The sequence below is a fragment of the Psittacula echo genome (genome assembly GCF_963264785.1).
Source record: "Psittacula echo genome assembly, chromosome: 3".
Lineage (NCBI taxonomy): Eukaryota > Metazoa > Chordata > Aves > Psittaciformes > Psittacidae > Psittacula > Psittacula echo.
The window spans coordinates 96183518-96195733 of NC_137736.1; the positions used below are offsets into that span (position 1 = coordinate 96183518).

Here is a 12216-nt window from a genome sequence, read left to right on the forward strand (position 1 = left end):
GGTTTTTTTTTCCCTTGGAAGCGTGGCAGAATTTATCAAAAAGTCCCCAGAATTGTGATAAGACTCGTGAGGCTTGCTGTTCTGATACACGTTACAGCAACTTTTAACTGGAATGGAAATAAAACCAAAATCTCTTGCCTCTGAGACAGAAGTGTGATTGACGATACATGGTAAAAGTGGCTGAGTTTTCTGGGAATTTCATAATGTGATTCTTTCCTCTGATCTTCAAAGTCTGGCAGCATCTCGCTATGTTGCTTATCCAACAGAAGTTCTATTTCTCAAAAACGTTCTGAAGAATTTGCAAGTTCTTAACCTTTAACGTGTGGCTTCTCGTGGCTTGGAAAGCATCCTCATTGGTTTTCACTTATGTAATATTTCCTCCACATAACAACCAGACTATTTGTTTCAATAGTTTTTCTATATTTTTGATTCATTGGAAAACGAAGTTTAGCATCTTTTTTAACATAACTAGAATTCCATCTTGACTCTCTGAAAATTAATCCACTGGTTTAATTTGTGCTGTGCTACTTTTACAATAACATAATTCATGCCCGTCTTACCATCCCTTTCTTCCTTTGGAGAAATGAAAAAATTAATTGCATGCTAACACTTACAAGTAATACTACAAAGTACAGATTTTCTGAGGTTTCTGTGCCTGTAGAAAGGCAGATACAGTGTTTGGGTAGAGTATATACAAAATATTATATCTGGTTTCATTTTTCACTCTGTATGCAAATAATTATTTCAAGCTGCTTAATTGCACTCTTTTTAATGTCTTTGTAATGGAAAATCTTCCTATGGAAATGAAAGGATTTCTATTTCAGAAAAACAGATAGTGAAACTTTTCCAAGGCTTTTTTTCTTTAATCACAGTCTTTGTACATAAGGTTTATTCTACGAATAACTAGTGTTTGCCACTTGCTCAACATGACTAATAAAAGGATTTTAAAGGGTTTTTCAAAGCTGGGTTTTACAGATAAGGGAAGATTACCAACAAACTTAGCTGAAAATTCATTAGCACAGTTGGAGATCGTTAGCACAGCTGGCATCCCATTTTGCTCCTCTGACCATTGGACCACTCAAAATTGAAAAAGGAGGCCGCTAAACCTGTTATTAATACTGAACGAGGTTTGCTGCAAGAAGCTGTTGTCTGTTGTCACCCATATGAAGATGGGTCCCAGTAACCACTGTTGGTAACATTTCAGTCCATGTGATTGCTTCAGTGGTGGCTACAAGGAGATTGATGCTCGTGCTTTTTACATTTTCCTTTGGGATGTGACTGTGATGTCTCTGAGAATTTTTCTTCCAGCTCTCTAATCAGGAAGATCCATGTTAGGAGACGTAACCTTCTTGGAATGAAAAACAGATGCTTACCTTTTCTATTGCTCTCTAAAGGGAAGTTGTCCTACATGCCTGTAGCCATTACATCCACTTTCCCTTGAGAAACCGGGGATATGTGTATTTGTTGATTAAAACAGACAACATAGGGCCTCAGGTCAAGTGACATTGCTGGACAGAAGCTCTAATCCATCACATCCTAACAAGCATTTGATTGCTGTATTAGAGAGGAGGGGGAGATTGTTCTCTTTTTTGCCAGAAACTGTGCAAGGTTTTTGTATTTAGAAGTGAAATGGCTTTGACAGATATCGCAGTGCCTTGGATTGTCATTATTGCAGGTAAGTAAGTTTCTGTCTTCAAGACAGAAAGGGATTCATTGTATGCTCTAAGCAATTTTTTTGTTAGGCAACACTTGCTAGTGCCATAGAATGTTTTCCGGTTAATGCTGATTGCAGTGAGCACATTTCTAGACATCTGTTGCATGGCTAGAACATAAACAGTGTTGGGTTTTTTTCCTTCCTTTTTGTAAATAAACTTCTTTTTCTCTTTTTTTCTTTTTGTGTGAATTTCTGTAGGACCTGGGGATAACGAAAGTGGGTCATATGAAGCGAATTCTCCAGGGAATTAAGGAGCTCGGCAAGAACACCCCTTTGTCTGAAGTGTAATTACGCTGGTGCTCTCCCTAGAGAGAGAAGGGAAAGTTGCTGGAGAAGCAGAGCTGTTGCAGGCACTTAGCTGTCTTTGTAGTTTACTCTATGGAAGAATAAGCACCAGTGTTTGTACAAGCTAGTATCTCTGAATTCTCACATGGTGAAGAGCTTGCTGCAAGAGTACAAAAGGATTTGTGCCAAAAAATAAAAAAGGGAAAAGGTGGTATGTTCTGCGAAGACGGTTTCTTGGTGTGCAAACTTGGCCAGTTTGTAAAAGCACATTTTGGTAAATTGATAGGTTTATGGTGAACTGCACTGACTGGAAAATATAATCAAGAAATGATTGCTTTGCTTACATGCAGCTCAGTACGCCTCTCTTTCTGCTGCAGCAAGATACCACTGTACAGCATGAGGTTGTCTGGTTATCCTTCCAAGGCACAGCTCGATAAAACCTCCTGAGCAGGAGACCAAGAGGGTTTGGAGGTTCAACATGTGAGCCTAGCAGTGCCGCAGGCACCCAGCACTCACTGGCCATGCAGAAGGAGGGACGAGATACCTTGCGATACCATGAATGCAAGCTATAATGCATGGTGTGCCTGCCTGAATTGTCTGTTGTCATGTTGCATGACACATCTGATACTTTAAACACTTGAACAACTTTTATATTGGTTTGAATGAGATTTAATTTATTACTACTTGAGTGTTTTGTTGGGTTTTCTTTCAGTTTCAGGCACTTTTCTGTTCTTCAGTGTTGCGTTATGCCTAAAGCGTGTTCTACAGCAAAGGATGTGTGGGTGTGGAGACTTAGCATTTGTGCCATATTCAGCAGATTATATGCATTATATATGATTGAAACACTGTACAGTTAAATTTTTAAATACACCATGTACAGAAGGTGTATCAGGTAACTAACTTATGAGTATTTTTGAAAGACCGGTACCTCACAAAAATATCAATTGGCTTCCTGCATGGAAAATGATAAAGAATTTTCTCATGGTGCGTTTTAATGTAGTTATTCAATTACCTTAACCCTCTGTAGCACATTTGAACTTCGAGGCAGTAATGGTTTTATTTATTCTATTGTTCAAAAAGCAGGTTGAAAGATTAATGAAAAATTTTTACAGGAAAATTCATTTTATTTATCCTACATAAGAAGAGTTTTAAAAGGTAGCAGCTGATTTGTTTTTTGTGGGGTAAGCTTTTACTCATTACTAATTAACTAGTACTTTAAAAACATCTCTGTATACATTTCTTTACAAAGGCATCAATTTATTTCTTGTCAGCACTCCATTGGTAGATCATAAAAATTTAAAAACCAAGCTCTAAGGTTTTACACTATGCATGCAAAGAGGAATTACATGCAATACAGTAATCCGTGAGTGTAAACAGGCTGAAAAATGAAAACCATCTTTGTTTAGAAATTGCATTAGACCCGAGTTTATAAGGTTATTTAGTTTACTTAAATGAAACATAACTTCATAATTGAATTTCCTGGTTCATTTTTCACAAAAATATTAATCTACTAGAAAAATCATTTGCATATATCTACCAAAAAAAACCTCCTACTTAAATGTTTGAGCTGAGATGAGATGGCATCACCTGCCAGAAAACTTGAGCAGAATTGATGTCTCTGTATGTTCTTAATGTCATGCCATTGAGGCACAAGGAACACTTGACTTTCACTTAATTGAGTAGCTTTGACATTTCTGGCAAGTGAAAGAGTATCTTAATATCTGTTGGTGTTTCCCACATAGGCAGCAGAGTAAAGTTTGTCTTTTCCAAAGCTTATTTTTCCTGTTTAAAGGGGCTAACGTCAAGTATTAAATCCTGGGTTTGCCCTCCCCTTCTTATGAGTATGAAGGGAGTCATCCCTTGAAATGTAGAACTTATTCCCCTCATTGTTTTACTGAAAAAGAAAAAAAAAAAAAAGGGAGCAAATCAGGCTTCATTTATGTCATTATAGTACTTTGTATTCTTGCTGCTGTAGGTTCAGCAGGCACCACTCTGGGAGCTCTGTGGACATAATTGATTATTCTGGTAAACAAAAGTAAAAGGCTATGTTCCATTAGGTTTTCCATAAAAAAAATCAACAAACAAAATCCCTTTGCCAAGTGACATGATTTTCATGCTGTTGTATGAAAAGCATATGCAAACAATGGAAAGATTCTGGGGTTTTTTTATGTACTTGACATTCACCCCTTTAATAATGTTCAGATGGCATCTGTCAAGTATTCCCAAGTTGTATTTCCTTTTCTCTTTGTTTCTCTGTAAGCTACCCTAGATTTTAATGTGTGACAGCATTCTAATATAATGATGTTACAGTAGACTACACAGTTAATCTGCCTGGTTGGATCAAGGACATGATACACAGAAGAACTTTATTTGCTTTCCTGATTGTAGGATACACTCTTCAACTTTCAGCCTTGCTATACGCAATGCATTAAGACGGGCTATGGAACAGGATCTCTTCAGGTCGCTGCAGGGGTCTGTGCTGAATATATTAAAACATGGAAGCTGCTTTCAGGCAGGGAAGATGGGGAAATGTTGTTTGTAACATGACTTTCTCATGGCACTCCTCAGATTACCTCAGTATAGGACAACTGATCAATTGTCTGTGTATAGTTCATTGGGGTTTTTTTAAATGACCACCAAAGAATTTAACTTTGATTGTCCTAAGCAGAAGGTTTTTTAAAATGTGCAAGTAGAAAAAAAAAAACACAAACAACATGCAAGCATCATTTATGCTGTATTCATTAGATGCCCAGGAGAGCAAATTTTATGCAACTCTATGCCTTAGACAAGTGTTGGCTATGAAATCAAAATGCATCTGATTGCGGGGGGGTTCAAAATATTTTATGGGGTTTCTTTGCCAAGGTCATGGGTTGTAACTCTGTTTACTGATATGACTTTTCTAAAGAAAGGCTTGTGAACACAGTGTTACTATCTCATGATTACTGTGATTTCCAAGTATTGGGTTTTTTCCTTACTGCTGTAAAAGTCCACGCTCCTAGAACTAAGGACATACATAGCTACCTTTGTAATGAACTGAATTCTTTATAATTTAATCCTGATGTTTAAAGTGCTCCAAAGCATATCCCAGCATTACCAACAAAAATACCCTGAAATTAACTAGGTTATTTTAGAAAACAAGTTATCCCACTAGGTCTCGTGGAGCCAAATTCAACATGCTAGATTCATCAAGACATAAACTTTACTGGATTAATTTTTTTCCCCTAGTCAAATACACTTAATTTCCATGGTCACGCACCATCCCTTAAAAACTGACAGGAATACAGAGCAATTGACGTGTTTTTTTTTAAGTAGCTGGTGTTCATGTAGCTGAAATGCCCTACACCTCAGCAAGAGGACAAAGAGAAATACGTGTTTTAAAATGGCAACAGATTGCTAAGTGCAAGTTTCTGTTTTGTCATTTTCAAACAGGATTTTTCCTTTTCATTGTATTCAGTTTGTAGCAACTTCTGATTCGGGTCATGCAAGAATTGCCCTTATAATGCCTAATGCCTTCTTCTTAGAAACACAATGGAATCAGGCAAATTCATGGTGTTGGGGTTTTTTACAATACTTTAAAGAAAAAACTTGTTCAAAATGTAATTTTTTATATGATGGCGTTTGCAAATTTTCTTTATGACCCATTTTTATGCATTTCCCCTTAACCACTATTTTTTCTCCTGAACATCTCTTTCTTTCAAAGAAAAATATTTTAAAATTGGAAGAACTGTAAAATGTAATGTGTGTGATCAAAACCCCTCCCAGACTGTTTCAATTCAGTATTTCTTAATTTGGGACTGGAGTAAACATGCTTAGTCCTATAAATAATAAATAGAAACCATCTTTTTCTCCCCATCCCTGTCCAAAGAAATTCATACTGCAATCTACTAGAACTGTAATTCAAACACAAGGAATTGATTTTTTAAATAATGGCCCATTTCATATTTTCCTATGCTTTTTACAGAGAAATAGATAACGTGTCAATTTTGACCTTTTAATTGAACTGAGTAATGCTAATTCATTTAATGAAAATTTCATAATGTCTTGATAGTGAACAGATCTTACTACAACGGTAAAATTATCAGTGTTTTTCAATGCATCTAGTCTTCCTTTTGGGAAGACTTTCTGGAGATGTTTTTTGCATGTAATGGAAAATTAATATATAAAGAAAATATGAGAGGATGTTCCACAGTCCTACTTTAAAAATAGCTGTAAAACTGCATATTATACATAGATAATTCCACAATGGATGTGTAAGACAAAATCCACCACAGTGATTCCATTTTGCTTGATGCTTCCTATTAATGACTGCATTACTAATGCTTACTACGGTTTCTCTATTTATATCTCTGTGTCCCTAAGTATTAAGTTCTTGCATATAAGTTTGACAGCTCTGGTAACTAATAATTAGCAGTGCAAAAAGCCTTTGTGAAAGATAAAGATACAAGTGATGTGTGTGTCTGAGGATAACTGAGCTGGAACAATATATTTAGTTTACAGCTAGGAAATTGTCTTGTCCCTCGTGTAAGTGAGAGACATAGAAAATTATATGAGTAAATGCAAATTTATTTTTTCACCCAAATAATGTAAAAGTACCTCTTAATTGCAGTGTCCTGAGCATTACATTTATAGCATGGGCCCTCCTGTTTCTTTGGTTCTGTTTTCATAGATTGTATGTTTTGTGGTATGATTTTCATATCATCAAGGTTTGATGCTGCTTGTTCTAGCTGCGAAGATTTAATGTTTGCAGGAACTGTACATGACTGTATTGTTGTCTTAAGTAAAAGGAGGAGTTTTGATGACTTGAGGAAGCTGAGGAGTTTGGAAAGGACTTAAAATATATCTGCTGCTTCTTCAGAGATGAATGGTAGTGTCAGCAGGATTGATAAAGCATCATTTGGTAATTATCAATAGATCTTTACTGGTTGTATAAATTCCTGTATTTATATATAGAATATAGTGTGGAACTTGATCTTTTTTACTGACAGAAAAACATTTTCTAGTTCTTTTCTACTACTGTTGCATTAGGTTTAATAGCTCTGTTAAGGGTTTGCTTATGTACTTGAAATGCTCGTTTCTGCCATACAGAAGCCCAGTCTGTTTCTCAGAAAATATATTCCATTTGGAGGCTATCTGGAGACTTCCAGGAGACTATTCCTGTATTGGAGCTAATACTGCAATTCATAGCAACTTCTGTAGGCTAAATAGTGATTGCCCTCAATATTTTAGCTGAAAAAAAAAAAAATATTGTTTTGAAAATATGGGGTTTTTTCTCAGTCTGTAGAATTAAACATAAACATCATCCCCTTATCATCTATATATAATAAAATATTAGTGCCGTTACCACTTTGGCAAACTAGCAAAGTGCTGCAATTACAGACCTGAGAGTATTCCTGGACAAATTATAATGCATTTAGCTGTAGTGGTTAAAGACCTACCACCTTCAGAGCAGTCAACAGAAAATTCATATATATGTACATGGCAGAATTATAAACATCTGGTTTAAATAATTTAAGACCTTGCCTCCCAGTCAACAGAAATGCTTTCTGTATAAGCTTTTTAATGGCATTTTGAGTTCATATAACCTCATGCTTATATTACTGAGGGCAGAAGAATCTGGTGCATAATTTATGTTTAACACAGGTCATGTCTCTACTAATGTTCTCATGCTGCTTCCCAGCTCCTGTGTCTGGATGTCTTCCCAGCTGTTTGGCAAGGGATGAGAACCTCGCATGTTTCCCCCTGTTTCTGTTCAGAACAGCTGGACAAGCAGGCTAGGAAAAGCTGTAGGATGTTCCAGGAGATCTAGACTGACCAGGGCTTTGGGCTCCAAAGTCAAGTTTAGCCATGGTGGACTAAAATCCTTTAAGTTACACTCTTGCAATCTCCGCTGAAAACTGTATTTAGCTTGCCATACAACTAACAGTTAACACCAGCTACTGGAATGCCCTTTGGAAGAGAAGTGTTTTGGCTAACTCCACCAGGTGTGTAAAGCTTTTGAAAATACTGCAAATTATGGTAGCTATTAGTAGGACAAATATGCAAGTGACTTACATTTATTTTATTCTATGGAACAAACACTTTGGGAAAATGTATTTGTAGTACAATTGAAAGATTAGTGTTAGAATTGAAAAGATACTGAAGGTAAAAGTAAAGCTTAAAGTAATTTGATTTTTTTTTTTCCAAATTCATTGGAACAATTCTTTTAGGAAGCTGGGTTTGATCCAGGTATAGCTATGTTATACTAGAGTGTGTGAACTGGAAGATGAAACCAGGAAGAAATGAACCAGCAGGAAGCGAAAGTTGCTAGTTTATTTTCATAATGAAAACCATGTGAAAAGCCAAAAATAAAATCCCCACAGTGCACCAAATCACCACTATGAACATTTAAAGTGAATTAGCATTTTAAGTCCTACTTTTATTAAACTAAAGTGTTAATTGAATAGACAACTTTTTAGTTTAATTAATAACTTCAAGTTAACATGTCATTAACAGGGAAGGAGCTATTACTATCATATTGTATATACAATACATAGATACGATACACATACAATACACAGATATTAGTATGGTTTTCTCCCTGCCTTTGTTGAAGTAAACTGGGACTGATTCTCTTTGCAGTTACAGTCAATTATTCTGTGAATAGGGAGGTTGAGGGAAGCCATTCCAAGCTGCTTGTTCTTGCTTTTCAGGGAGGGAGAGCACACATATGCTGACAAGTTGGGCCTCGGCGTCCTTGATGAGAATTAGAAGTATATAAGATTTTCTACTTGGACAGTTTGTGTTGGTTTACCGTGAGCACACATGCTTGCTGTGAAGGTTTCTAGTGGCACTGTCCTCTCACAAGATGCCATCTCTATGTATTAAAAGAGGCATTGGGACTGTAGCGCTTAGCCAGATTTCAGAGGATTTTCTCCAGGCATCTGTCACTTGTGTCTGTGCTTTCTGTCCTGGATTTCTGTCTCCTTAAAATGTGCGGTTTGAAAAATGCAGTCATCCATATGTGACAAAAATTACCATTTTTCCCATCAAGAAGCAGAGCTTGTGAAGCTGCCCTGAAATATTTTGTTTCTTTAGCCACTCTCTTATATCATGCCCTCTAAATCCTTAAAGAGATGAATCATGGGGCCTCCTACAGCAGACAGTTACCTAGTCATTTAGTTTACTGAAGGTTCTATATTGAGGGGATAGATCATCAAAGGGCAAGATAATATTCATAGCAGAAGACAAGATGTGCAACAGATGGGATTTGAACATCAAGAGCACAAGCCATTGAGGAGCTTCTGAGAGGTGAAGAGTGCCTGATCTCTGCACCTGAGATCTCTGCAGTCATCACACACAAATCATTTGATGGCATCTAATCCTATCAGCTTCCTGTCTTAATTCACAGTTCTTAATAACAGAACTTGGTCCTGTTCATAGGAAAATTCATCATCTTTGCAAACATAGATCTGCTGCAGCTTAGGCACATGCTTAGCTTTACTTCAGCCTCCCTTGGAGATTGCTCATATACTTCAGTTTTAGCATTTATGTGTAAGCCTACAGAGGATTTGGGTAGGTGGAAATTGCTCCTCACATAAAAATTATCATCAGACTGATCATCAGTAAGACTTTTAAATGCCATACTTATGAATGTTCTCTTGCCAGTATTTGTGTGTGCATGTGTATAGTTATGTAGTATCTAGTTTGTAGAGTGTGTGCGTGCACACCTGTACATACATATGTAAATACATACCCAGTTTCTGCCCAGTATGACGCCAGCTTGTGTGTAAAGCCAAAAAAACCCTTAATACTATACAATGCTTGAGATGCTGCATTGTTTTTATTATATTATTTTTATATGAGATGAATTGCAGGATGTTTACAGATGCTTATTAATATTTAACTTATACAGTGGAGTGGCAGGATGTTTGTGATTGTTGTCAGCTAAAGAACTGTATACGATTCTGGGTGAAATTTTGGTTTTGTTGAAATCCTTGGCAAAACTCCCATTGATCTCACTGGGGCCAAGATTAAACCCCTCTGAACCTATTGTTTACTGGCTATTTTCCTACTGTGATCATTTTTTTAAATGAGTGAAATGTATTTATTTTTTCCCAATGTGAAATCTGCAGTTGCTATTTGGATTTTTCTACAGAACCTGCAAACTACAACACAGGTGGGAATATATGCCTCAGAGAATGTACAGAACTTTTCATTGATCTGGTCCTTGCATGTGTCTAAGAAAATACCTTTTAAAACAACTTTTGTAAGACTTAATACAGAATCTTCTAAAAAGAGATCACCTTTCATACCCCTCCACAAAGGGGGCATGCAGTGTGGCAGGTGAGGGTGAAGAATTATTTATTGATGAATAAAAAGCAGTACTGTAATATACGTCCTGATTTCATACAGCTCACCTGGCTTTGCAGATCTGGAATGAGACACTTGAAGTCCCTTATCAAGAAAAAAAGAAATGTTACATAGTATATGGCTTTTAAATCCTCATCAAGACATGGCGGTATCTTCAGAACCAGTCTGTAGAATGAGCCTTTCAATATTTCACAATGAATAAATTTATGAAAATATTAAGTGCTAAGGCAAATCAGACAACTGCTTGACATTAGGGAAATCACTTGTTTAGAGACAGAAAGATCAGTTCTTTAGTAGCACCAGGAAGGAAAACTACTGTAATGCAGTGCTTCCTAAATCCCTTCCCAGGGTATCTTTTAATTATGTAGGCTCTAAGTATGTTCTTCCTGTAAAAAGACAGAAGGCTGTGAAACAGCTAAACAGATGCATCTTAATTTCTTCATCCTAAGGCTATAAGTATCATTTTCAAGCAAGAGCTATCATGCACTTTGAAATATATGTGTCTGGAACAGTTAAGTTTGTATTCATCGTATACAGTCATCCCAGGGATACAGTGGGATTTGTAAAATGGGGTCATTATGCGAATGTTACCAAAAGCTGAAGAAATAGCAAACCAGCCATGTTTCCCCATGAGGCTCTCTCTGAAGACATCCGTGCAAATGCCCACCACTCCCAGGAATCTTTTCTATAGTTTTGCTTAAGAAAGGATCATATTCCAATTCCTACTCTTTGCCTTGCTAATAAGGAAGGAAGTATGCACCTTGGTTGGACTTTCCAGGAGCTTGTTGGCTATAGAAACAGACCTCAAAAGAGGAAACAGTTGAGGCAGTTAGTGGCTTGTGGAGAGCACACAGGGCTCTGCCTGAGCTCCCTAGTCTCCTAATGTGGATCTGATTACAGGCTTGGGGGAAAAAAAGCTCCTGTTGTGCTCCCACTGCTGTGAGTGGCAAACCTCCACGGTTCTTACTGAGAGCAGGTGGGTGCCCAGGTGAGGAGACAACTTTCCTTTTGCATGCTGGTTATCTTTCTGTAATTCTAATCAGGACTGGAGTTCAGGACACACCATTATTTGTCTGAGTAGAGGATGTGTGGGGAAATTAGTAATGAGTAGAGGATATGTGAGGAAATTAGGAGGAAGTGGTTGGAGGTCTGGATTCTGCCTTTAGTTTACTGCCACGAAGCTGGTGCAAGACTGGGGGTCAATTCAGTTAACCTTTGTGTGCCTCACTTTCTCCACCCGTGGAATAGGGATGCTTTACCACCTTTGTACAGACCCCTCAAGACCTATAGGAGAGCAGTGGTATATAAGCAGCTAAGTTTTACTGACACTATTATCTGTAGTATAAGTAAATGACCTTTGTCCATAACACTGCAAAAATTGCTTTTCCTAGTTTCCGTTCTGACTATTTGATGACCCACTACATTCTGGGTAGTCAGTTTTGAAGCTTAGCAATTGCTCTAGTACTTACAATTACACACATAGCGGGCTCTGTTTGCTGCAGAAAAGAGTTAAACTTTAAACTGCCTGATAAAACTTGCCAATGAAGTATATCTAACAGAGCAGGGGTGTAACTTTTGGCTTTATTTACTTGTAATAATGGTAAGGAACAGTGAATTTTGTTTGTTTACATACTGTTTACAATGGCACAGTTTTATTTTTAATATATAAAAATCAATTGAGGTATTTATTGCATATACTATTTTAAAGATGTTTTATGTGTTTTCACCTTTGGAATATATTGTTACATTTCCTTGTACAGATAATTTGGGTGGCTTTGTTAATATAGTTAGTAATTTTTATGACTACTAAGTGACCAGTTTTCCGTGCCTTTCTATTGTTGGATGCATGATTACATATTTATTATTGT

General features: G+C 36.9%; 1 protein-coding gene across 2 annotated transcripts in view; it reads left to right on the forward strand.

Annotated features, from left to right (window-relative positions):
- Window positions 1-2354, forward strand: part of DGKH (diacylglycerol kinase eta) — a gene marked incomplete at its 5' end in the record, with an annotated part of 167644 nt that extends 165290 nt beyond the window's left edge. For both annotated transcript variants that reach the window (XM_080613420.1, XM_080613421.1), the window contains one exon: window positions 1913-2354. In XM_080613420.1, coding sequence (XP_080469546.1) covers window positions 1913-2002 — 90 coding nt within the window. In that variant the 3' untranslated portion in view covers window positions 2003-2354. The remainder of the gene's footprint in view (window positions 1-1912) is intronic.
- Between the last annotated feature and the right edge of the window lie 9862 nt (window positions 2355-12216).